At 44.9% G+C, this 27,414-nt stretch overlaps 1 protein-coding gene across 3 annotated transcripts; it reads right to left on the minus strand.

Moving 5' to 3' along the window:
- Positions 1–2,826: 2,826 nt before the first annotated feature.
- On the minus strand, positions 2,827–20,241 carry B3GALT5 (beta-1,3-galactosyltransferase 5). 3 transcript variants are annotated; one of them, XM_066177144.1, is made up of 4 exons: positions 14,649–17,268; positions 11,473–11,688; positions 9,120–9,302; positions 2,827–8,692 (listed from the first exon to the last, which is right to left on the minus strand). In XM_066177144.1, exons 3-4 carry the CDS (start codon positions 9,198–9,200, stop codon positions 7,739–7,741), a joined length of 1,035 nt encoding a protein of 344 aa, XP_066033241.1. In that variant the 5' UTR covers positions 9,201–9,302; positions 11,473–11,688; positions 14,649–17,268; the 3' UTR covers positions 2,827–7,738. The 3 variants fall into 3 exon arrangements, with proteins under 3 accessions (XP_066033241.1, XP_066033242.1, XP_066033243.1); XM_066177145.1 differs by lacking the exons at positions 11,473–11,688; positions 14,649–17,268 and adding an exon at positions 20,043–20,241; XM_066177146.1 differs by lacking the exons at positions 11,473–11,688; positions 14,649–17,268 and adding an exon at positions 8,830–9,015 and having other exon boundaries at positions 9,120–9,177.
- Positions 20,242–27,414: the final 7,173 nt, after the last annotated feature.

Consider the following 27,414-nt stretch of genomic DNA (forward strand, 5'->3'; position numbering starts at 1 on the left):
TGTGTTTGTGATACCAGGTCTGTGACTGAAAGCTGCCCTTTTGCAGTAAGGCTCTGGCAGAGATGGTTTCAGATATTCAATTTCTCTGTGTGGCAGAATCACTGCTGTATTTTGGCTTTCTCCTGTAGAGCAGCAATGAACTTTATTTTGATATTCAGGCTGAGAGAGTTGGGGCTGTTCAGAGAAATCTCCAGGGAAATGTTATTGTACTTTTTCATTATCTGAAGGGGCTACAAGAGACAGCTGGAGAGGGATATTTTACAAGGCCATGTACTGATAGGACAAGGGGTAATGGCTTTAAACTGAAGGAGAGTCAGTTTAGATTAGATATGAGAGAGAAATTTTTTTACAATGAGTGAAAACCACAACAGGTTGTTCAGAGAGGTGGTGGATTCCCAATCCTCGGAAAACTTCAAGGTCAGGGTAGACAGGGCTCTGACTGAGTGGAAAATGTCACTGCCCACAGCAGAGGGGGTTGGACTGGATGACCTTTAAAGGGTCCTTTCAACCCAACCACTCTGATTTCATGATTCTCTTTGGTCATTTCCTTTGAAACACTTGTACACAAAATGAGATTGCCTAAAAGCTGAGGGAACTGGTGAGTGCTAAAAGATCTCAAGAGTACAGTAAAGACTGACATTTTAAAGGATAAAGCCTCCACTCCTTTCCTCTTCCATATCCCACTCAGCCCCTTTCCTCAGCAAAGTTGCTGAAGGTGGTGTCGCTCAGGAAACCCGCCAGAGTCCCACCCGCAGGCCTTGGCCTCAGGATAAGGGGCTGACATTCCCAAAATGGGCTGAGGTGCTTCACAGCCCCTCACCCTGAGCTGTTCCACCCCCTCCTCAGCCTGTCAGCACCCAGCAGCATCCCTCCCACACCACATCCTGCCCCTGCTCCCAGCTCAGCTCTCTCTGCTCTTCAATTCCCCTTTTGGACTTTTACGAGCAGCACGATCTGTAAAAGCTGCGGGTCCCTTTGTGTACTCGAGTCAAACATTTACTTACAACTGCTGTTTCAGCAGTAATAATTAAATTAAACATGAAGGGATTAGAGCTGCCTGGAAGATCCACGAGCTGGAGGTGTAAATCACACCACATCGCTGACTTATGGCATTCCGCGCCTCCGGCTGTACACGGGAGTTCTGTGGAAGGGAATTGTGGAATTGTAAGTGGAACTGGGATTCCTGAGGAGCAGGAAGATGATTACAGGCCTCTGTCCCTACACCCAAAGGCATAAATTAAACTAGGGTCGGGTTAGGTCAGTAGCTGAATGCAAGGAATGCTGTGTACACGGCTCACTTGGAGAGATTCTGAAAAGGGACTTGGATTTATTTCTTTTTACCCACAAAAATAACGCATTTTTGAATATGTGAAACATTATTTCTCAACCATTGAAATAATCTAATTACATTTTTCGGTGAAAATGTACTTAAGTGAACTCTTTTGAAAATCAGCCTCAAATCCCCTGTATTATCAGGCTTTGAAAAAAGTCTCTATTGGCTCAGCCAGAGCATGTGTAAATTCAAGTCTGCTTTTTCAGGCTGGATCTCCTATGTGCTGCATATGTCTAAGTCCTGTGACAATATTTGTAGATATTTCTGGGAATATATTGCTGTCATGAACTAATGAATTAAAGTCCACCTGTTAAAAAAAACCAAGCAAAATACATCAGAAATATAAGCAAGATGAAATAAAAGATAAAGGCAGTAAGGGAGAACTTTTCTCTTTATGGTTTTTAGTTCCTAACTGCTTATGTTTGAAAATCAATCTGTCTTCAGTTATTTCACATTTCTCTTTTAAGTGATAAGAGAATAGCCCTGTACTTCCAGGTCCCAGAGGGATCATGGCAGCCATCCTCAGGCACACACTGGGGGATAAATCGTTTCAGTTTGGTTCTTGTTCTTCCCAAAGGTACCAGCTATGGTTAAATTCATCTTTTTCTTTCAATTCCCTCACTATTTCCTAAGTCATTTTTGAGAAGGGGAGAAAATCCAACAGTTTCACATTCAGATTTAACAAGATCAAGTGTTGAATCCTGCCTTTGGGTCACAACAACCCCGTGGAGCTCCAGGATGGGCAGAGGGGCTGGAAAAGCTGGAAAAGGCCCGGGGGGTGCTGGTGACGGGCTGGACACGAGCCCAGGGGTGCCCAGGTGGGCAAGAGGCCACTGGGCTGGATGAGGAATTGTGTGTCCAGCAGGAGCAGGGCAGGGATTGTCCCTCTGTGCTCCAGGGCTGTGTCCAGTTGTGGCTCCTGCAGGAGAGACCTGGAGGGGCTGGAGCGTGTCCAGGGCAGGAAAGGGAGCTGGGGAAGGGGCTGGAGCTGGGGAAGGGGCTGGAGCCCCAGGAGAGGGCTGAGCCTGGAGAAAAGGAGGCTCAGGGGGGACCCTGTGGCTCTGCACAAGTCCCTGCCAGGAGGGGCAGTGAGATGGTCAGGTCCTTCTTGCAGGGTGATAGGATGAAATGGTGTCAGGTTGAGCCAGGGGAGGTTTAGATTGGATAGTAGGGAAAAATTCTTCCCAGAAAGGTGCTCGAACCCTGGCCTAGCTGCCCAGGGCAGTGCTGGAGTCCCCATCCCTGCAGGCATTTAAAAGCTGTGTGGATGTGGCACTTGGGGACATGGGTCAGTGCTGGGCTCAGCAGTGTAGGGTTAAAGGTTGAACTCAATGATCTTAAATGTCATTTCCAACCTAAATGATTCCATATTTCTATTATGATTATTTAATTGTACTGATTTTAACTGGAAGAGGAACCAGCCCCCTGACATGACTCCACCCCAAAATGTTAATACATTCACAACATGAAAAACAAGTGAACACACACAAAACTGTGGTAGCAAAATTCTTTACTAATAAAATACCAAACATGGAACTGTTGGCTCAACACTCTCATGTTCTGTGCAAAGAATCCAAACACTATCACGTGTTTTAAATTGACATTGCATTGTCACCTGCACAAATCCATGAGGAGCAGCATTCCTGTCACATCCAGCACACACCAGGAGCCCTTTTGTCCCCTTCCACTTTGAAATAAGGCAAAACTTCCATTGCAAAACCCACCCTGTATTTTCAGGAGTGTCTGAGAGGGCTGTACCTCCTCAATAAGTCTGAGTCAGAGGAGCTGTGAGACCAAATCCTTCGTGCATAGATTTGAAAATCCTAATTTAAACTGAGAACACGCTAGTTGATGAACTAGGGTTGTGAAGAGAAAAAAAAAAAGTATTAATTTTTCTGCATTGAAAAACTGATCATGGAAGAATAGAGTGTGCTGAAATGCAACCAACTCTAAGATACTGTCAGCTCTGCTGATTTCTGTACTCCTTCCTACTAAGAAGCAGTGGAGTAACTTTTAGATGACATTTTCAAACCTATTCATTAAAAAAAAATAAATTAATGAACTTCTAACCCAGAGTGCATAAAAACATTGGGGTAGTGCTCAACTTCTGCAGATAAACTGCCCTCAAATTGCCTTAATTCTTTCATGAGCCTATATAAAATTTAAAAAATAAGTATATGTACACTGCAGTACTGTGTTTACAGTTCTACTTATATTTATGGTTGGTTTTGATGGTCTTTCATAGGAAAATGCATCTAATTTTGCAAAAGGCCACTAATACTGTTTTGATTGTTTTAAAATTCATGTTCTGAGGCCTCAGCTGCAAAAGCTAATTTAATTTAGCTGATACATATTAACTCACTAGCACAGTGGTTTTGTTTAAACAAATGGATTTGCCTTACATGCAATCATCTGCTTTTTCTTAAATCACATTTTCCAGCAGGGTAACTTTATGTTTTAAGTAATTAATTGTTCAATTAATATATATTCTTATTCAAAACAGCCTTGGGAGCAGGGAAGGTGTTTAGTCTGGAGAAGAGGAGGCTGAGGAAGGATTTCATTGCTCTCCACAACTCCCTGATGTGAGGGAGAAGGGTGTGGTGAGATGGGGGTTGGTCTCTTCTCCCAAGTAAAGAGCAAAAGGACAAGACAAAATGGCTTCAAGTTGCACAAGGTTTAGATTGCATTTATGAAATATTTCTTCACAGAAAGGGTGGCCAAGCACAGGAACAGGCTGCCCAAGGAAGTGGTGGAATCACTGTCCCTGGAAGTGTTCCAAAAATGTGTAGATGTGGTGCTTAGGGACACCTTGTGGGAGTTAATGGTTGGACTCAGTGAAGCTGCAGTTCTTTTCCAACCTAAATGATTCTATGGTTCTGTGAATGAAAAAGTCAGTTTTGACAGTGATTTACACCAAGAAAATCATTACATTGAGGAAAATTCTGTGCAGCAACTAACTAAAAGCATTCACTTGGGAATCCACTTTGAAAAGAGGAGAGGAGCAGGCTCCTTGAATCCCTGACATTTCAGCCTGAAGTCATCTGTTCCTCAGCAGAGCTTCAGCAGTGACAAATTAAATGCTCCTGGACAGTCAGTCCATTGGAGACTGATGTGGGGACAAAACATTGTGAAGGCAGCAACAGAGACATCTTGTACAGGTCACTTGAAATTACAAACACATCTCCCTGGAAACGGTGTCTTAGGTTGCAGTGCAATATGTAACCAGTTTGTATTCTATTACCAGCTGTTAAACCAGGTGGGGCAGTGTTCTTTATCTCTTCCACAACCCATCCTCCCTCCAGGTGATATCTGCTGTTAATGGGCCATTGAGGCTCACTGCATGGCTGATACAATTACATCATCCCATTGGGAGATGCTCCACCCAGGGGGAAGAGCCAAGCATTCCTACCTGGATAAAACCTGAGATTCAGAACACCAGCACAGCCTGTTTGCACTGGATTCCCAGAGGAAAGCCAGACCCATCTCAGCACCACTGGACCTTCAGAGGAAAACTACACCCTTCTACAGGATCATCTCTGCTCCAACAGAACCACATCTGTCACTCCAGGAGGACTTGATTGGACTGCTGCCAACACCCTGACCAACAGGGTGTCAGGTTGTGTTCTGACTCTGTCAGTGTTTTCTTTTTGTTTTGTTGGGTTTTTTTTGTACTACTACGTTTTTATTTTAATTTTCCTAGTAAAGAACTGTTATTCCTATTCCCATATCTTACCCCGAGAACCCCTTAATTTCAAAATTATAATAATTCGGAGGGAGAGGGTTTACATCTTCCAGGGAGGCTCCTGCTTTCCTTAGCAGACACCTGTCTTTCCAAAATGGTGTCAGGATGGTTTCTTAGGCCATGCCTGAGGACCTTGCTCCCAATGGCACATCAGAGATGGACTTCATAGAACCACAGAGTGGTTTGGTTTGGGTTGGAAGGGACCTTAAAGATCACCCATTTCCACCCCCTTGCCATGGGCAGGGACACCTTCCACTAGAATTTAAGCCCTAAAATACAGAGGTTGTCTGCAGAAGTGACTTCCTGAGAACAATTAGCAGCTGGATTCAAGAAATTGGGAACACTCCTGAACTCACATAAAAGACACAGCCAAGAGGTCAAGCAGGACTTGGGCATCGAGGGTGACTTTTTTATGCTGATGCAAAGCCACAAACTACCAGGCACAGAGGTGGAATTGCCTGCAGGATTTTTTTAAATTTATTATTATTATTATTATTATTATTATTATTATTATTATTATTATTATTATTATTATTATGTTATTCATTATTATATTATTACCTCTGAGAACAAGAAGAGAACATCAGGCTGATGATGCTGTCCCAGCTCACAGATCTCTGCCCCTCAAGACAGGGAGCTAGGAATAACCAGGACACATTCATTTCTGCTCACCATTTTGCCATAAATTTAAGGAATAACACAAGAGCAATGAATGACCGAGGATATTTCTGCATATTACATGGAAAGAATAGTGATTAAAAAGATGTTGGCTTGGCTTTATCAGTCTGACTCATCACACCTTCTGATGGCAGAAAAAGTGTTTAGAAAATAGCTGAATTTTAAGTAAAATTGAGCTATTTAAATATTTTAATTCTTTAAATAAAATGTTAAAAGTTTATTAAAGAGGCCTAAAGTTAAGAAAGGCCACTCTTCTGACAAAGAAACATTGTTTCTTTCACCATCAGTGGTCAAAAATAAGTGCATGATCTCTGGTTACTCTACACCAGAGGAAAATAAATAAGATACTATGACCATTATTAAACACTTCTCCAGAATTTCCTGCTGAAAATATTTATCCTGCCCTTCAGATACAGGCAAGTAAAATGAGATACTTGGGAAACCCTCACCAAGAAGGATTTGCAAAGAAAGAAAGAAGAATCCTTTTCAATGAAAAGAAACAATAAAAATAAATAACACCAAAATAAAATCTATTTTCCTGTCTTTCTTCCATGCTTTTACTATGCCGGCTGTCAGATCTCCCCAGCTCCCCTTGGGAACAGCTCCACTTTCACTGCTTTTTGGAAAAAACACTTCCCAGAGACATTACAGCCATTCCATGCTGATAACACTGACCTTGCCTGTGCCTGCAGGAAAATCAAACAGAAGCATTGCATAAGGGAGGATTTCTGAACTCCTTTCTTCCTCCTCAGAGCCCTGAAGGATTTTTCAGCATCTGCTGTAAAGACCCCATGCCTTATCTCTGAAACTTATAATCATCCCAGAGATTTCATGAGTCTTTGTTTGGGAATGAAATAAGAAATAGGGCTCCCAGCCTGAATGATTACTTGAGCACATTTTCCCACTAGGTCTTGTTCAAAAGAGAAAAATCCTCCTGTCTTCTCCCTCACACACCCAGCTTCTCTTTGGAAAAAAAAAAAAAAAAAGTCAAAATCACTCTAAGTGACTCTAGTTCAGCCTTGGCAAACCATTCACAGCAGCTCTCAGGCAATCAAAGTGAGACATAAATATAAAAGATGTCTCCGGGGTCTATTTTAATAGGAAGAGCAGGACACCCTCCACTGGCTCCACCACGGATTATTTTCAGCAGGAAGCACACACAAGGAAAGAGCTGCAGTAGCTTTTACATGTCCACCAGGTGAGCTGCAGTGCCCAAGGCTGTCCCAAGAGCATTGCATGGGCAAATTCTACCATCCCTGCAAAAGAAATTGGTGTAGACTGAAGGAGGGATGTGACTGAAGGAGCTGCCAGGATGCAGCTCAGCCCACACAGAGCTGGCTGCAAGGGCAAGACTGTGTCTTCCTATGCCAGGAGGGAGCATGCTGACAGCTACAAATATCATTCCCTAAGTGCCTGCACAGATGGGTGCAGTAATTTATCGAGGGCGACCAGGAAGATGGTGAGGATTTTATTCTCTGAACAAAAGTGCTTTGACTTTTTGTTTGGCACAGCAGAAATGTTCCCACGCCTCTGGCAGCAAGATTTGGAGGGGAGGTTAGCAGGCCTGAATGTTTCAGGGAAAAAAAAAAAAGCAATAATTGTAACTTGTGTAGAGAAAGGATGCACAGAGGTGGGATGAGTGGGAGAGAAGGAGGTTTGCATGTTCTTGGGCAGAAATAGGGATTTTTTTTCACAGAAAGTGTGGTTAGCACTGGAAGGGGCTGCCCAGGGAGGTGTTCAAGGAATGACTGGACATGGCACTCAGTGCTCTGCTTTAGTTGACAAGGTGGTGTTTAGTCAAAGGTTTGACTCAATGATCTTGGAGGTCTTTTCCAACCTTAACAATTCTCTGGTTCTGTGATTAAAATAACCATTTCAAAAGTCTTTAACGTGCTGGAGCTGGAGTTAATTGGGAGTTTGCTGAAGTGGGGAGCAGCCCTGTAAAAGCAGAGAATTTCAGTTTGTTAAATGGAGCAGGGTAGGTGCTAGAGCACTCCTCCTTGAGTTCCTGCCACTAAGTGGTTCCAGTAGCTCAGCTGCTCAGATGGTTTTATTCCGTGGCACGTCACGATTTTCTTAAAGCGAGGAACAGAGAACCTGATCCTTTCTGGGAAAAACGTCTGCTCCGAGTGGAGCTCCTCCAGCCGAATCTTTAATTTGTCAAGGCACAGTCCTATGAACACATCCTCCAGTTTAATGAATGGAACACTCTCAGAAATGTTATAGATCTGGCTGGCCACGTCGCTGGATAAAACATATCCAGTCCCAGAACAAAAGGGTGGGTAGGTCGTTCCTGGATACTCTTCCCTACTCACATACCACTTACTCCCTCTTGTCCTGATGGGGTACTCGTGCAGTTTTAAAAAGCCTGTGAAGAATCCAGCCACCTTCTTTTTCCTCAGAAGCAGCTCAGTGAGGTAAAAAACGTTGACAAACACGTCCATGTCGGTTTTCATCACAAAGCTGGACTGGGAACAAAACCTGTGAATCCACTCAATTCCCATCATGGTCTTCAGGGTCAGGTTGTAATAAGTGTCTGTAAAGTTCTTCTGGATGATGTCTCTGTGCCTCTGGCCCTCAGCAGCGATGCCAGCCTGCTGGCTGGGATCCACAGGGCTCCCCAGGAGGAAAAACGTCACCATGCGCTTCCCAGCCACAGTCCTCTCCTTGCCCCAGGTGTGCCTAATGGCCATCCTGGCATCCACCTGCTGGGACGAGGAGGCCACGAGCAGGACAAGGAAAGGAGGGTTCTTGTGGCAGTCAATGTCTGGGAGCTGTGAGAAGTTCCCTTCGACCCTCCTGAAAGTCTCCGTGGGGAAGGTGTAACCCTGGCTGCTCTCACAGGACATGCAGAACTCGAGCCAGTTGTAGAAAACCCAGAAGCTGGCACTGCTGAGCCCCACCAGGCAGACAAACAGCCTGAACCTTCTGGAATCCATCTGAAAGGAAAAAGAGAGAGCGGCACATCCGTAAAAATAATCTCTGGTTCCTCTCAGTGCTCCGCTCCCAACTCCCTGTACAGGGATTTAAAGCCAGGTCAGCACTAATAGAAAGCTGCCTGTTTGAGGGCACTCACCCATGTGACCCACATGCATTTCTCCTCCTGTCACCCCCACGAGATGTTCTGCTGGCAGATTCACACTTGGGCTTAACTTGAATCTGCCCTCCAAGCAAGTGTGTCCTCAGAAATCCACACAAGCATGTCCACCGGCACCAGGTTACCCAGGCTGACGCTTCAAACCTCCTCCCCGTTTTCAGCATCCTACAAACCAAGTTTAGACCCACCAGGGCCAGAGAAGGAGCAGATTTATGTATCCATTTTAGAGGGCAGAGAATAACAGTGATTTTTTTTTTTAAATTAAATACCATGTTTCTCCATTTGTGCCTGTGTCCCAGAGCCAGCAGCTGTCCAAGTGGCACGCTCAGCCAGGTTCCTCTCATCTTCATCACCTTTGTGTCCTGTGGGGCTCTTGCCCCAACCCAGCAACTGCTCCTGATCTTTTTCCTGGAGGGGCCATGAGTCACATTTTTGAAGCTGGGTCAGCTGCTCTGAAAAAAAGAAAAGAACAGAACCAAAACAGCAGTGGGTCACTTTACTTGGATGCTTCAGCTTGTGCAGAGTTTGAGTGACTCACTAGGACATGCTGAGGTGAGAAAGGGCTTGCCCTATTTCCCTCCCCTTTTTAAGTGAGAAAGATCCAAATAACAACAATGTTCACCTATTTAACCTTGTAAGAGATTAATGAGCTGGACATCTGGTTATATATCTAATAAAAATTTTGGGTGAGAGAAAAATCATCAAAGCAAACCCCAAATCCTTACAGTGCCAAAAATGTTACACATCTCCATAAATTAACCTGGTGAGAGGAGTTTAAGGCTTGAGTTGCTCATTCCAGTAAGCCACAGTCTCTCCTACTGCTATTTTAGAGCACTAGGATGGGGCAATTTTTACCAGGTAGAAGGGGACCCCTTCCACCTTCCACCTTCCCCCTTCTTAACAAAGAATTGTATCTGGCTTCCCAGCTAAAAACACAGCAAACCAAATTAACCATGCCCAGAGCTGCAGATTTCGTGGAAATTTGATCTCTGCCTTCCGACCAGGAATGTTCTGTGTAGACTCCCCCAAATTCACATTAGTGCCTTCCTTTTGCTCAAATTCCCTGTTCCAGGAAATCAAAGGTTTTGCATTGCAGGATTTAAGTTCATTTGAAAGTCCAGCCAGGTGTTCCTAGATCCAAATCCAGCTCATTTTACCCCCAAGAATAGCCCCATTGACTTCAGTGGGAATTCTCAAAAGCATGAAACAAGTAGAATTGGAGTCTTGGTTTACTGGCATTGCTCCCACAGTAAAGTACATTTTTGCAATGGTTCACTAATGAATTTTGAAAATATTTCAAAAGTTCATATTTCTTCTGGCATTTGTATTTCAATTCACTTTTTCCTTAAATAGAGTATTCCTCAGATCTGATTTTTGCTTGTATTTATAGCTCACAGTAGTCATGTAATTAACTTTACAACTGCTTTAGTTAAATACGGATGTAGAATTGTGTGAGATTATACATATGCAGTTATATTATATGTATATACAAAAGATTATACAAAAATATGCTCTGCATCTGTTCTCACATTCTTCAGTGGCCTGGGAGGAAGCACATGAGTATCCTGAATTGTGTGTTTCAGGACAGGATGTTGTTTTGAGGTTGACAATGGAAATGTACAAGAGGTTTGTTCCTGTCACCAGCTCACAAAAGACTGAGAGTCTGATATTTCTCTGCTACAGAAATTCCAGAACATGTACAAACCAAACACTGAAGTAAGAAAACAATGGAGAGCAAAATTCTATTAAAAACCATTAAAACCTTTTCACAAATATCCAAGTGCAAGGTGCCATAACACACAACAACCATTTTACAAGATTTTGGTAGAATCAGACTAATGCAATGTGACCACTATTTACTTTTTGTTTTCAGCATTGCTAACAGATCTTTAAAAAAAATAAAATTAAATTAAAAAGATCCTTGTTTTGGTCAGCTGGGTGAGCGGCCTCTCACCTTTACCATTCTGCCTTTCCAGAACCAGATTGCCTTCCCCTTTCAGCCCATGAGTGAAGGAGCACAACGTGTACACACACATAAACACACAAACACAAACAGCTGGGCAATGCAAATGTTTGCAAACGCATGCAAATTGTGAGCAGCATTTTAGAAGCTCTGCAAGTGGCACACACATCTATGTATCCTCTCCTGTGTAAGGATCAAGGGTGGACAGTGGCCTTGATAAGAAGAACCATGGAATGGTTTGGGTTGAAAAGGACCTTGAAGATTATCCAGTGCCACCCCTGCCATGGGCAGGGACACCTTCCACTGTCCCAGACTGCTCCAAGCCCCAGTGTCCAACCTGGCATTCACTGTGAGAACTCCAAGGGAAAGGGGTGACAGGAGAAACAAGCTGCTTTCTCTTGCCAAGGCCATTTTTCTTCAAAAACCATCCATTCCACCCCTGTTCTCAGATGAACAGGGAGAATCCTGAAGACTAAAACCATTTTAGATTAGTGCAGGCAGAGCAGTTCCTTGGAGTACTGAAGTTTTTGTACCAGGGAATTAAATCACCCTGGTATTGTCTCCTTAACCCTGAGATGCTCACCCCTCCCCCCATCCCCTTTTTGCATGCAAACAAATCTTTCTAGTTTTATGTAAAGTCCTTTTGCATGACGTTATACCTGATTTTTCTCTGTGATCTCAGTCAGAAATCATAGTTTTTAATTGTCTCAAAGCTTTTTCCATCTCCTCTTGGAAGACACTGCCAAAAATTTTCCTGTTTCATATCCCAGAGACTTTTCTTAAACTGATTGGCGCTTCATGGTCTCTGCAGCTGTGGCTTGCATGGAATCCTGGCACCAAACCATGTGGGAGTTGCAGCCTCTTCTCACACTCACCTGAAATGAACACACAAAAAAAGACTGCTCTCTCCCAGCAGCTTAAGGGGAGCTGATTTTTTTTAATTCTCTTTGTTATTTTTCAAATCCCTCCTTTTTCTTGAGACTCTCTTTTAAACAAGTCACGATGGTTCATTTTTCACCACAAAGTGTTACAACAACTCTGACATTGAACACAAACAAGTAAACACTCTGCAATGGTTACAAATGACCGCCACAAGTGCATTTTGTGGCAGTCTCCAGCCATGATTTAAGCCAACCTCATCAAAGAGTTTTCTTCTTTCTGCCACTCTTCTATTGCTTTTTCTATCGATTTTTGTCTGCTGGGGTTCAAACCCATCCCTGATGGAAGTGCAACATTCTTGTCCTATAATAGCACATTTTTCCTTAAGGTCATGTGGTTCTGTGGAGCCTCATTCCTACCAACATTCCTGGATAATATACCAGCAATTAGTTACATTTAATATTTTTAGACACTCTAAATTTCCATAGGAATTTTCAAGACTAATCTCTCCATGAAACTCTAAAGGTGTTTTTGGCAAACAAAAATTTTGGTGAACCATTAAGATGCATCTTACAGATGTGAGCAATGCTTCAGTTGCAAGGTTATTCATTCTTTTTCCTCAGTTTTATTCTGGTTGGGTGTAATAATTTAAGCTTAATAGTATAATTCGTTCTTTCTGGCTTTCCACTGGCTTGTGACCATCATGGAGTGTGTAAATCCCACTGGATTCCCAAGGCCTTGCTAACTTGTCCCACTATTCCTGCTATAAAACAAGACCCTCTGTCTGATGACATTCCTAGAGGAGCTCCGGAGATATTTGATTTAGGAATATTTTGACTACTTCTTTTGCCATGTTGGTGCAACGGGGAAAGGCTTCAGGCCACCCAGAAAAGGGATCCACCAAAAGATATTTACAGATCTCTTTGCATGGAAGTTCTGTAACATCAATTTGCCAGTAATCCCCAGAAGAATTACTACATTTGATAGCTTCTATCACTACTTTATTCTCTCAGAAACTATTACTTGTCCAGCAGGGGTGACTGCCCATCCACCAGGGTGAAATTTAGAATATAATGCTTTGATGAACTGACAAAATTTTGTTCTATATTCTGGTTTAATATCTGACTCTGCAGCTCTGTAGCTCTGACTGCTCACAAACAGCTGGGCCATCCTTGGCATAAGGGAATAATTCAAAAGATTTGCCAGGATCTAGGAATCCCAAAGCTGGAGACCTCATTAATGCTTTTTAAGTCATTTGAAAGCAGCCCAAGTATCATCAGGCCAGATAATAAAGTCTTTATGGGCAGTTTTAAAAGTCCATATAAAGAGTGGACCAATAATCCAAAATTCCTTTAAATCTATTACAGTGAACCATTCCAAATTTATTTATTTATTTGTTTGTTTACTTTTTTTTTTCTTTTTTAGTGTGGTTATGAGTGTTTTGGGTGACTTAGCAATTTTTGGATTAGTTAGCAATTTTATAAATTGCTCATGAGTCTTGTACTAACTGATAATTTTTACTATTAACATTTTTGACTGGCAAAATAATGAGCCTTTTCAATGTTTTAATTTTAAAGGATATTGGTTTTGTCTTACCAGGCCTGTGTCTGATTTAATTTGATTCTCACAGGTTCTGCTCTTTTTCATTTTCCAGGAATCTCCCTGGGCCACACAATGGGGATTACGGCACCCTTAATTTTCTTTTGCATAGGTTCAGATTGGGAAGTCAGTGTAGAATAAAAATTGAAGTTTACATGTGTTTACTCTCAGAGATTTTAATTTGAATGTCTCCTTCCTGAAACCTAATTTGCACTCAATTTTGCCAGTAAGTTTTTTCTTAATAACAGCTCTGGAGAGTTAGGCAGGTACAAAAATTGATGGGTTATTTATAATTTTCCTAGTTTGAACTTAACTGGTTTGAAAAAGAGGTGTAGTTCTTGAGTTCCAGTGGCACCAACAATTGTGAGGGAGGATCACAAAACTTCCTTTGCAGGGTATTTAATACTGAATAATTGGTTCCTGTGCCTACTAAAAATTCCAGGTTTTCATTTCTTAGTGTGGCTGTTACCAGAGGCTCTGCCATTGCCATGAGAGAGTTTGGAGGAGTCTTGGGTTTTACCTGAAGATAATCCCACTTCCAATATTTATATTTTTTTGGTAATATGTGGATTTATTAGTTCCCAATATTCCTAATAAAGATGGAGGAAGTGAGCCCCTTCCCTTGTTACAAGACTCCTCCCTGGGGGGAAGAATTTTTGGCTGTTTTCTTTTATAATTGCTATAATTTTCTATTTAGTTTTCTCCTTTTTATTTTTTCTTTAATTTTTTGGGGATATGCACATTTTGATACACTGCACATGCAACATCAAGTAGTTTACCTGTCATAAAACCATCCCTTTCTTGGATTTTTGGTGGTTTTATTCTAATATCATCTGAGGATTGTCCTGTGAAAATAAGAGCTAGGAGACTTTTATCTTCCTCTCAAACATTTACTTATCTTTATTTCTTTCCTATCTATGCCTGCAGCTGGCCTTTTCCGCTCTCTATGCACGGGACTTTACAGCTAAGTCTTAAACTTTCTTTTTTTATTGACAATCTAAATGCTGGTAGCTATTCCACTAAAATATGAGAAAACCAGTTTTCAAAATCTCTGTTTTAAAATACCGAAATGCTAAGTTCTAAAATACCAAAGTAACACATATTTAAAATACTAAAATACCAAGTTCCAAAATACCAAAGTAACACAGTTTCAAAATATTAGAATACCAAGTTCCAAAATACGAAAATCATTCTCCTTCAAAATACCAGAACATCAAGCTTCAAAATATCAAAGTAACCCAACTTCAAGATATTAAATTCTAAAACAACCAATTCCAAACTAACTATTTTCAGGTGTCTTATGTGGGCGGGATTCCCAAACTCAAGAGAATGCCTTAATGTCACAATGGGATCCTACCTGTGTCCCAAATGAATCTGGGGGAAATCTGTGATTTTCTCCAGGAAAGCCCTGGTGCCAGCGCAAAAAAATCCTAAAGCCTCAGGGGACACCAGACAGTCCTCCCCTGTAGGTTCAGCAGAAATGAAACCAAAACTGGCAGGATTAAATGTTTCTAACTTCCTTTCTGTTGCTTCTTTTTACATCATTTGCCAAAAACCCACTGGAGGCCCCTTTATCTGTTTCCCCACTGGTCTCAGACATATTTATCATCCTCTGGGCATGCTTTGACATGGTTTTACTTTTTTTTTTCCCCCCCGTTAGTTTTTAAGCTCTATTCAGCAGCTTCAGGGGAGCTGAAAATGTTTGTTCTCTATGTTATTTATCATTGGGACCCTATGAAGAAGGTAGCCAAAGTCTGGGATCCTAATCCCAAACCACAGCAATCTCTATTTTGCAAGTCCCTAATTCCACCAGTGGCACAAACTCCCTCCCAGGTCCTGCCATGGGCAGCAGGTTGGCTTTAGGGTCTCTCTGCTCACACCACTGACTCTGGTGGAACTCCTCTGTGCTTCCCAGAAATCAAGCCATGGTAGCTTCTGTGCTAAAGCCTAATTACTGCATCAAAATTAACCTGACATCTCCTTTAGGTCTGTTAATGAGCGTAATTATCTGAACAGCACCAAGAGATCAGGGCCATGTGCCATATAGTTCAGGGAAGGCAGTCTGGCCTGAGGCAGAGACAGGGAAGTAGGTCTGGATTCCCCCTGAGGAACAGGTTAGAAATATCAATTTAAAGAAGAACATTTTTCTTAACTTTTCTGGGGCAAAGTTCCAGTCGGGTTCAGTGGATGGTTGGTGATGTTTCACACTGAGGTCACACACATCAGCCAGGGAAAAACCCAAAGTGCTTTGGACCACCTGCAAGAGTCCCTGCTTTGAAAAATGACTCAAACAGCTGCAGCCCCAAAATCAGAGGCATGACTTAAGAGTGTGACCAGGAGCTCCAACCTCAAATCCCACACAATTCCAGTCAGCAGCGTTATTCCCATTTCCCTTTCCTAATCACTGCAAGTAACACATGCCCTGGTATAAGGACTAGCAAAAGCTGCTAACTCACAATTTTCCTTGGAATAAAGCCCCTAAATTGCTTTTTCATAAGCTCAGCATGACACAGAGAAGGATTAAGCACGCATAGATAATAAGAAAATGTCAAGAATAGTGGGAAACATTTAGTTTTTTCCTAAATGCGAGCCTTTCAGAGGAGCAGGGGCCAGTCTGGAGCTCTCCAAAATGGCATTTCTGGTGATGCAATGGGTTCAGCAGTGGCTGGGTCACCAGTTTTAGGTATTCACAGCATGCTCACCCAAACTGGCAGGCAAAAAGGGTGGAAACCCAAAACAAGTGCAGGACAAGGGAAAAACTTTTTGTGCTGCCCTTACTGAACCTTTTTTCCCTCTGATATCCCTCTCACCAGCCTCTGCTCTCAGCATGGTGTCTCCTTGTCAGTCCATCAGCAAGACAGAGCAAGACACTGTTCCTCTTTTCCACACACACAGGTTCCTTTCACTTCAGCACTGAGTTGCTGGGCTCATGTTTTATGGCCAGATCCTCTCTCTTTTTTTTTTTTTCTTTTTCTTTTTTTTTGGGTTGGTTTTTTTGGAGGCGTTGGGGGGCTTTTTTGTATGTTTTTCTTTTTGGTTGGTTTTGGGGTTTTGTTTGTTTTCTTGTTTTGTAGTGTTTTTGTTTTGATTATTTTTGTCTCTTTGTTTCTTCTCTCGCTTTTTTCCGCAATGCTACTCTGGTGGGAGGGGGTTTGCTTTCCCAGTTCCTCCCAGGTCTGCTGTGATGGGATCTGCATGGGAAAAAAAGGGGTCTTAGGCTTGGGGTTTGTTTTTAAGATTTCCATGCTTAAAATGAGCCTTTGGTTCTCCAGAAAGGCCACAATGTTTTTATGGCCAGGGAGTGACTCTGTCACAGACCCAGGGCAGAAGTCCCTAAGCCATCAATTAGACAACAGATAGAAAAGGAGCATTACTGTTATGGATTTGCAAATCCTACTACGTTGCCTGGCTTATGCTCTGTCATTATGTTACTAATACCCATTTAGCTGATTGACCCTGTGACTCCACCAGCAGATTGAATTTTCTTTGTAAAAGGTTGGGCTGATTGTTATTTACCACTTTGGGTTTTAATAAGGAGGGAATTAAGAATAATTAAAAGAAAAAAAAAAAAAGATGTCCAGAAAAACAACAGTGAAGTTATGAATTTTCTAGAGAAATAAAAATTAGATTGAGAAATTAGAGTTACATTCTAGATTAATATAAGCCAAAAGAAATACCATTTATCATCTATACAGATATATGCATACAACTGTATTCTCAAGGGCATGGAAAACATGGCCTAAACACTGGCAGAGCTATAATAAGCAGAGAAACATTTTTCACAGCAATCAAAGAAAAACCACGGTCAAAAAAAAAGAGAGAAACATTAAAATATAAATTGGAAAAAATTCTGTACTTGCACAAGAGCCCGTCCAAGTTTCACTTCTTTGCCCCATCGTGCTATGAAGCAATTTCAGAAGAGCCACCTGACCCACAGTAACTCGTTCACCTCACCCCTTCAGAGGCACATTTGCACCATTTCCTCCTCAGGGTCATATTTTTTATGTTGATTTACCAGCAGTTAACCACAGTCCCAGTAGATTGTATAAACACAACTTCAACACAGCCGCTCCCCCAGAGGCAGAGCACAGGCACAGGGGGAGTTCTGCAGGCAACACTCATCCATTTAATAGCTGCATCTTTATTTTTACAGGGAGAAGACAAACGTTTGTGGGCCTCATCCACTCAGAAAAGTGTTCTCAGCTCAGATACAGGAGTGTCACCTTGGGTGTGGAAATTTCCATTATTAAAATGGTTACAGTGGCTCAGACCAGGTGTCCCTGGGTTCTGCCTCTGTCCCGACCCAGATGCCTAAAGGAAAATCAAGATCATGGCAAGAGGGAAGGCCTTTGTGGCACAGGAATCTTTTGAACCAGAGGATGCATCTTCCTCCTTATTTAAAAAAAAAAAAAAACAAAACAAAAAAAAACAAGAGCCATTAGCTCTTAATGCACCTTGATCTCATCAACCCAACCATGAGCATTTGCTCATAACATCTGTTTTGAAAAGCCAAAAAAGCCTCCTCAGACCAAAATGCAATTTTGCTCTCAAAACCAGCAAAAAAAGTTTGTGTCTTAGAGTGACTCAAACCAAAACAGTTTGGCAAGAGATGTTGCTGCTCTGGTAATGTCACAGGAAATAAGTGCTGAAACTGAGGAGTCAAAAAGAAATATATTCCCAGGGACTTAAGCCAAGCTAAGGAAGCCTGCTTCTATTTTAAAATATCAGCTTGCTTTTCCAAGCCACCTGCAAAATTCTCAGGATGAATCCTGGCCCTTAAACTGCCACAAAAATGTTCAGTTTGGGTATTTAGTAAGGCCAGATCCTTTTTCCAGGATGGAGAAAGATGCTGCAGTGGGGGCTGGAAGTGTCCTGTTGTAGAGCTCGGACCATCAATGCAGAGACACCGTACAGGACACCCAGTGCAGTCCAACCCCCACTGCAGGTGCTTTGTGTCCTTCTTAGGAGCATATTTGGACACTTTTGACTTAATGCACTGGCACCAGTGATGCAAACAGAGCTGGCAGGCAGCCAGCCAAGGGCATCCTCACTCACAGGCAGGGAAAAGAGCAGTGCCCTGGGGCACTCCCTCCTTCTCTCTCATCTTGGTAGTATTTTTTTCCCCCAAACATTCAGCCTAAAAGCCTTCTCCTCCTGCCTTTGTCCTCCCTTCACCTGCTGAGTACCAACCACCCCTCTCTGGATTTCTCTCCAATGCTAATAGACTCTTCTTCTAATGCTTCCTCTATTCCTACAATATCCCCATATTCTTTTTATCACTGATGCTAATGGGCATTTTTAACTTATTTCAGACTGGCCTCATGAATCAGCAATTTTATCCTACTTGCTCTATTCCAAACCCCAGATCTCAGCACAGATAAGCAACTGTCCACAATGGGATGAATCAGAGCAACCTGACCCTGTGTAAACCCATGTGCTTCATTGTGCTGAACAGGAATAAAATCCAACTCACTTTGCTCTCATCTTCATAAACACAGCAATGACGAAATCTCTTCCTTAGGCTATTGTTGCCACTGCCAGGACTCCAAAAGTCCAGTTCTCTGAGTTATAGAAGCACCCTTCTTCAAAAATTCTGTGCCCCCAAACCAAATTATTTATTGCAGCCTCATTCACAAGTTGTTTTCACAATTCACTTCTTGTTGTTTTTTCTCATCTTAATGCAAAAGAGAGATAAAACTGAAAATGGCATTTCAGATAGAATGAGGATCTTGCTCTTCTCCCTTGGAAACAGTCTCAAGATCCATGAAAGAAGAAGTAAAACAGCACTGAAGAAAAGTGATAATTATGCAGGTTGTACAAAAAAACCCAGCCATTCAAAATGGGAAAAATTGCCACTAAAGATATTCCAATATCACTTCTAAGTCTTCGACTGCTGCTCAGTCCTGATGATATATCACTGTAGGATGAGGACCTGTCAGGATGTTACCTTGCAGATGGGTTTTTTCCCCTATTTTAAGCTGGGGGAGCACTTAGAGCAGGTGAGCCTGCTTTGCCCTTTTGTTTCTTGGCACAGTCATTTTTGGTGTTTGGAACTTTGTACTCCTTCAACTTAGTTGAACTCAGTCTTTACATTCATGTGTCTGTTAAAGCATCAAGTCTGGTACTTTGGGAGGAAAATTCTTCCTGGGCAAAATAACACAAATCCAACCATGGGGCCCTCATGCTGGCAAATCCTTTGTCAATAACTACTTGGCTTTAAAAGTGCTGATTGTACACAGAAATGTTTGTGGGATCAGGTCCAGTGGCTGCTTTTTTAATTACTTACCTGTGCCTCGTGGACCTTCTTTTTTTCAGCATTTTATCCAAGCTCCCAGCAGGACAGGAAGGAGAACGCTGTCCTGGCTTTGTCCTGACTGATCCCGGTCTTTATGTGGGGCTGCCCAAATGTTCCCCCGAGTGAAATACCCATGAAATCTGGTAAGTGAGATTGCTCATTACCACGATTTCACCCCCAAATCAGTCCGCCCTGGTGCCAATTACCACGATAACCCGTTTTACCAGCGGACGGACCTCACAGTCCGGAGGCCACCGTGGGGCCACGCACTGCTGGGGACATCCCTGGATAGGGAGATCTGGATTTTGACCCCGGTTTCCCAGCAGGGTCACACCTGCAGCCCCCTCCCCTCTCCCTCTCCCCACCCACCGCGGCGGCCGCAGAGTTTGGGAAAGTGGGAGACGCGGCTCCGGGGGCACATCCCGGGCTGAAGGGAGCCCCTGCTCGCGGTCCTACCTGGAGCTGGCCGAAGGAAGAGGCACCTGCTCACGCCGGGAGCCCGCGGCGCATCCTCCGGCGGCGGGCGGCTCTTCCCGGCGGGATCGCCGGCTACACCCGCCCGGGGGTCCCGCTGTCCCCCCGCAGCCCGGCCGGCCCCAGCCGGGGGCTCATCCTCGGAGCCAGAAGCGAAGGAAGGCGCCGATGCGGCAGCGGTAACCTGAACTCCCTGCCCGCCGCTTCCCTCTCTCCCTCCTCCCTCCCTCTCTCCCTCCCTCCCTGTCCCTGCCTCCCTCCCTCCCTCCCTCCCTCTCCCCCGTGGGTAACAGACCCACTGAACCGCTGCGGCTCTATCGGAAGGGCAGGGCAGGTTAGGAGCTGGCTGGAAATGTTTTGTTTGGTTTTTTTTCTTTATTTGGGGGTATTTTGGATGGGAGGGAGCGGGAGGTGGGAATCGTGTCAGAGCAGCGCCAGTCCCTCCCGGCGCTGGGAAAGTTCGGCCGGGCGCTCCCGATTACCAACAACACAGCTCTGCTTGGCTGAGAGGGACAGAAATCCACCCCCCCTCTGCCCAAAAACCCGCACTGAGGCACCCTCGGATGGGGTTTTTCCTGATGGGGAATGACAACCCGGGGAAAAGGGGAGAGAAAGGGGGAGCAAAGCTCACCCTGTGCGCGCCCCGGGCAGCGGGATGAGGATAGCATCCCTCACCGCCCCTTTCCCTGGACCCCCGTGTCTGCCCGGCCCCGGAGCTGCCCGGGCTCAGGACAGCCCTCAGCCCCAGGCACAGCCGAGCCTTTGCTCCAGGGCAAAGTACGAGCCCAGGCGGGACACCCGGATCCCTCTCCCAGGGTCACTTCCAATATTTGGAGCACGTGGAGGGCTGAAGCGCTTTTACCTTTATGAACTGTCCCCTGGTGACAGCAACCAGCGACAGCTTCACGCCGCAACAATTATTGAAGCAAATGGCTCCGGGGGAAAGACATTTCTCTGAAAGAAAAAAAAATACTCCCAGACAAACGTTATGGATAAAGCCGCACATTTAATAGCAAAATACCCAGGGTGGTTTGTCATTGACTTTTTTTTTTTTTTTTAAACAGGTTGTTAGAGCGCAGCATAAGAAAACACGAGACAAATCAATCACTGCGAGCTGCTGGCAGCTCCCTTTCTCCTCCCCCTCCACTCCAAGGCTGGAGATGGAGAGATGTAGTTAAGGAGACACACAAAACGCTGTGTGCTCAACAAAACGTTGTACTTTGCAGGAGAAATGCAAGTGAGAAAAGAAATCCACTTCCAGATTTACTGAGGGAAAGACTGCTCCAAAAGCTTTTCCTTTTTTTGCTTATTCAAAAAACCCCACTCCCCGGCAGCTTTAGTTTCCTGTAATGAGGACGCATTAGCTAAGGCACCTAAGAATGCCTGTGCCTCCCTCTGCGTGCATGACTCTCTCTCCTTTGTACTCCAAGTTCCTGAAAAAAACTTTGTTTTTAGTTTTGGGTAAGTCCTAACACTTCCTTTGTGACAGTCTGACCTACAAAGTCCGACCGCTACTGAACACACAAAAGCTTCTGCATGCAAATTATCCACCCTCCACCTGGAAATGGGGCATTTTCCCACGGAAAACAGCAAAACAGTGGTGGGGCTGGGGCCCCAACCTCTGCCCACATCGCTGCTGAGCATCACACAGCTCACTGGCTGCCATCAGGGCAGCCCAAAAATGAGAATCATGGAATCACAGAATGGGTTGGGTTGGAAAAGACCTTAAAGATCATCCAGTGCCAACTCCTGCCATGGTCAGGGACACCTTCCACTGTCCCAGGCTGCTCCAAGTCCCAATGTCCAACCCGGCCTTGGACACTGCCAGAGATCCAGGGGCAGCCACAGCTTCTCTGTGCCAGGGCCTGCCCACCCTCCCAGGGGACAATTTCTTTTTCATATCTATTCTAATCCTGCCCTCCTTCAGCTCAAGGCCATTCCCCCTTGTCCTGTCACTCCATGCCCGTGTGAAAAGCCCCTCTCCAACTCTCTTGTAGCACATTAACTGAGAGGGGCTCAAAGGTCTCCCTGAAGCCTTCTCCAGGCTGGACAAAAGCCCAGCCTCTCAGCCTGTCTCTGTAGCAGAGGAGCTCCAGCCCCTGATCCTCATGTCCCTGCTCTGCTCATTCCAACAGCTCCGCATCTTTCTCATGCTGGGCACCCAGAGCTGGATGCAGCCCTGCAGGAGGGGGCTCACAGGGGCAGTGCAGAGGGGGAGAAGGCATTGCCAATCCATGCAAAGCAGTTTCCACTCCCTCCAGCCAGGCCAGTCACCTCCAGGTCACTGCTCCCAGCCTGCTCTGTGAGTTTTAGCAATTTGCTTCTCTGTGGTTTTCAGCCCGCCCAGCTGTCAGCAAAGCCAGGGAGGCTCCAGGGCAGAAAAAGCACTCACTGCACGGGCAGATTGCACAGCCCAGGGTCTGGGAGGGGCACCAGGGCATGGAAAATAAACTCTGGAATATCAAGCCTTCATGCTGGGGGAAAAAAATCACCCAACAAGCACAATCTATTCCTCTTGTGCCTCTGATTCAGGACTGCATTTGGTGTGTGAGTCCACCCCTACCCCAGCATTTCAGCAGAGCAATGCACACATGTTCCTGCATTTCACCAGCAGGAAATTTAAGCCAACATATATCTACATGAAGTCAGGCCTCAAAGAGTGAGTCAGGGCCTAAATCAGTGTTGCAGTTGAACTAAAATAATCTAAGCCTGCTCTAAATGTACATAGCTTTAACCTGTCACATCAAATGAAAATTATATACTTAAACTGTAATCTTCCTGTTCCCTTAGTCATCAAAAGAGGACAGATCAAATTATTAAAAAAAATGTGGATGCTGTTTAGAGGATGAGGAGGAAGTGGGGCTCATGGAGCAGGATATTCACAGAATCATTGAAGTTGGAAAAGCCCTCAGCCTATGGAGTCCAACCTGTGCCCAATGCCCACTTTATCCCCAGCCCAGAGCACTGAGTGCCACCTCCAGCCCTTCCTTAGATACCTCCAGGGATGGGCACTCCAAACCTCCCTGGGCAGCCCCTGCCAATGTCTAATCACCCTTTCAGTGACAAAATTCTTCCTGATGTCCAACCTGACCCTCCACTGGCAACTTGAGGCTATTCCCTCTTGTCCTGTCACTTAGGAGCAGAGGCCACCTGGCTGCGCCCTCCTGTCAGGGAGTCACAGAGAGTGACAAGGTCTCCTCTGAGCCTCCTTTTCTCCAGGCTAAGAAACCCCATAACCCCCTCCTCACAGGACTTAAAATTCTGCTTGAACCAAGGGCTGTTTCTGCCTTCCAAGCCAGACTCAGTCCCAAACTCAGCCCCCCGGGACTCCCATCCATTCTTCAAGCAGAAAACCAGCAGTTTGAGTCCCTGGTTGCATTGGTGGCTCTGTGTTGTCATCTCCTCTGACAAGTCTGGGTGGATGTGACCTGGCTAAGTGACAGTCAATATTTCCACACCAGAGTTTGTCAGGGCATAAGGCAGGCAGGGATAAGGTCAGGCTGCAAACACCCACCAAAAGATGCCATTGTTTGGCCGGGGTTGAGATTTGCTACATTTTGGATTTTTCACCACGAGGAAAAATGTGAGTAGGAGCTGTCCTTGGGTTTCTCTGAGCTGCTGGTAAAGCAGCTGTGGGGGTGGGCACAGGAGTTCTTGCAGAATGAAGAGGGTCACAGATTTACACTCTGCCCCTTGGTGTAGGAATGGGATGTTGTGATGGCTTCACTGCCTGACCACGCTGAAAGCTTTAAGGATACTCACTCTAATGCAAAATCAAACCCAGTTTTCATGTAGAGTTTTTCAAGATTTCTCTACAGAAAAGCTCTACAGATTTATTTCAGTCAGGAGGAGGAGTTTTGTCGAAATAACAGCCTCAGCCCTTCAATGGGCACAGTTCATGTTACGATGACACAACAGCAGTGGAGATCAATCAAATATAAGGAAAATTGTTCCAAATAAAACCTACTTGTAGGGCAGCAAAATGGTTTCTACCCTCAGACTTACAGGACTGAAATTCTACCGATGCAAAATTGATGGGTTTTGCCCAGAGGAGCTGTGGCTGCCCAATGTCTGGAAGTGTCCAAGGCCAGGTTGGACACTGGGGCTTGGAGCAACCTGGGATAGTGGAAGGTGTCCCTGCCCATGGAAGGGGGTGGAATGAGATGAATTTTAAGATTCCCTCCAACCCAGACCATTCTGTGATTCTGTGGTTCTAAACCTACACCTTTGGCAGACAGTGCAGGGACTTTGGTAGGCAAGGCACATCAGGTACCTCACTACGCATGATTTAAATTCACTGATTTTATAACAGCACCTCTGCCACGGGGGGGTTGGAACAGTGCTCACTTAATTACATCAAAATATGTAAAATTCTAGTTCAACTTGTGCAAACAAGGCCTAAATACGTCTCAGCATCAGCAGTTTACAAGATAAGTGGGTAGCCAGCATTGTGCGCTATCCCCACAGCTGGCTCCTGTATCCATCAGTGCTCCTGGGGCTGCCTCCTGTCCTACTTTAATCCCTCAGAGCACAGAAAGGTTTTTCCTGCTGGCAGAATCATGTCCAGGCAGGGTTTGAGTATCTCCAGAGAAGGACATTCTTCAGCTTTTCTGGGCAGCCTCATCCAATGCTTTGTCACACTGCAGGAAAATTTTCCTTCATATTCAGATGAAACTTCATGTGTTGCAGTTTTTGCCTTGTCCTGCTGTTGGGCACCACTGAAAAGTCTGGCCCCATCCCCTTGGCACCTGCCTTGAGGATATTTGGGTGCAATGATAAGGTCATAGAATCCCAGAATGGTTTGGGTTGGAAGGGACCTTAAAGATCAACCAGTGTCACCCCTGCCACAGGCAGGGTCACTTTCCACTGTCCCAGGTTGCTCCAAGCCCCAATGTCCAACCTGGCCTTGGACACTGCCAGGGATCCAGGGGCAGCCACAGCTTCTCTGGGCACCCTTTCCAGGGCCTGCCCACCCTCCCAGGGAACAAGTCCTTCCCAATATCTTTCCTGAGGATCCCAAAGCCATCTCACCACCCCAAAAAGCTGTGAACCCTGGCTCTGCATGGCTTTCAGCTCTCCTTGCCCTCTGAGGATGCAGTCGAGGCTGGCAGCCAGGGCACTGTGGGTCTCAGCCCATCCTCACCCTCATCCCCACCAGCCTCATGCTGGCCAGGGCTCAGAGGTTTGGCCTCAGCCGTGACCTACATAGAGCAGGCAGCTCCCTCCTCATCCCTCCTGAGCCATCTCAGCTGATCACATCCCATGTCCTGTGCTGCTTTCCAGGTCCTGAGTCTCATGAACTCTTCCCTTCACTTCCATGCCCCTCCTCCAGCACCTGGCAGAGCATCCAGGGTGAAGGCATGACCCTGGTGCTCCCAAGTGCCACCAGACCTTCCCACATCCCTCCTTTTTCACTAGGGGGATTGGGCTTGGAGCCATTTAGGCTTTAAGTAAGGCACGTGGCTTGTTTCAGTAAGTGGTGCAGGTTATGAAATGCTGGGGCCACCAGAAAAGTACAGCACAACCTCCCCTTCGGTACCTGTGGTGTTTGGAGCTCTCCTGGAAGGAGCCTTTGGAATTGTCTGCCCAGGGAGGTGGTGGAGTCACCACGCCTGGGTGTGTTTAAAAAAGACTGGATGTGGCACTCAGTTGTGCATTGGTTTAGTTGAGGTGTTGGGGCATGGGTTGGACTTGATGATCTTGGAGGTCCCTTCCAACCCGGTGATTCTGTGATTTGGCTGTGAGGAACAGTCCGGAGGGACAGGGACAGGACACAGCTGAGGGTGCCCATGTCTGCCCTGAGCACCAGTGACCCCCTGAGCCCCCCAGACCTGCCCTCTCTCCCAGCGGGCACGGAGCACTGCCCTTGCAATGATGGTAATCAAATCACACGCTCCAGGGCTTCTGCCTGAAGGAATAAGGAAAGCAGATTAATTTTTTTGTTTTTTGGTCCTTGCCCACTGCACAATGAACTGGAAGTTTGTGAAGGCTTTTCATGTGTTTGTGGGTTGGTTGTTTTTTGGTGTTGTTTTTTTTTTTTTTTTGCCCTGTCCTCTCATTTTGAAGAAAAAAAAAAAAAAAAAGAAAAAGGAAATGAAGAGGGAAAGGGGAAGGGGAAGGGGAAGGGAAGGGAAAAATGGAAAAAGAGGGAAAAGGAAAAAGAGAAAAAGGGAAAAAGGGAAAAAGGGAAAAAGGGAAAAAGGGAAAAAGGGAAAAAGGGAAAGGAAAAAGGAAAAGGGAAAAGAGTAAAGGAAAAAAGGTAAAGGAAAAGGGGAAAAGAGAAAGGGAAAGGGGAAAAGGGAAAAAGTGAAGGAGAAAAAGGAAAAAGTGAAAGGGAAAAGGAAAAAAAGAAAAGGGGAAGAGATAAAGGGAAAGGGAAAAAGGGAAAATGGGAATGAGATAAAGGGAAAGGGAGAAAGGAAAAATGGGGAAAAAAGGAATGGAAAAAAGGGAAAGAGAAAAAAGGAAAGGGAAAAAGGAAGAAAAGGGAAAGGGAAAAATGGAAAGGGGAGAAAGGGAAAAAGAAAAAAAAAAAGGGAAAAAGTGAAAGGGAAAAGAGGGGAAAAGGGAAAAAGGGAAAAAGGGAAAAAGGGAAAAAGGGAAAGGGAAAGGCTCAGTAGTGAGGGCAGTAGTGAGGCAGTCGTGAAAAGCCCAGGGGAAGGTCAGGGCTCACCCTGGAGCTATGCAGGTCATAGGATGGAGCCCAGCATTGGGATCTGCTGCAGGATCAGCATGGAGCAATCCATGCCTGGGACCCCTCTTTGGGAGCAGAAAATCTGCAGCCCCCCCATGGGGAAAGGGCAGAGCTCTCATCCCCCTGACTCCTGAGGGAAGGACAACACCCAGCCAAGGATGTGATCCCTGGGAAACAATGACTGAACCCCAGGTTTAATAAAACTCCCACTCCTACCCCCGCAGCCTTATCTGCCTGCAAATGTTTTCTCAGCCCTGACTGATCTGAGCACTGTTATCTGGTGCATAGCATGAGATGGAGGTTTTGATGGAGCCTGATTGAAGTGCCAAAAAATGTTCACTCAGCTATAGCTCTGACAAATGGATCCTTCTGAGATGCTGAGTTTAATGTGCTTTTATTTTATTTTTTAATTTATTATCAGCCTGTTCCTGTTCTGGGCCAGCAAGAGAGCAAAAGCCAAGGGGAAGGTATCCAAATGGAATATTTTTTGATCTGGTTCAAAACAAGGGCTTGTCAAGAGGGAAGTTTCAGGTTGTTTGGGTTGAAACCAAGCATACCAAAGTTTCCAAATTTAAAAAACAAAGCCCACCCTACCCTGCACATGTCCTGCAGAGCCCTGTGTAGAGCAGAAGGCTCCAAATCCAGCTGATCACGAGTTCA

This window comes from Chamaea fasciata, unplaced genomic scaffold (genome assembly GCF_029207755.1).
Source record: "Chamaea fasciata isolate MVZ Bird 193981 ecotype frontalis unplaced genomic scaffold, bChaFas1.0.hap1 SCAF_2, whole genome shotgun sequence".
Lineage (NCBI taxonomy): Eukaryota > Metazoa > Chordata > Aves > Passeriformes > Sylviidae > Chamaea > Chamaea fasciata.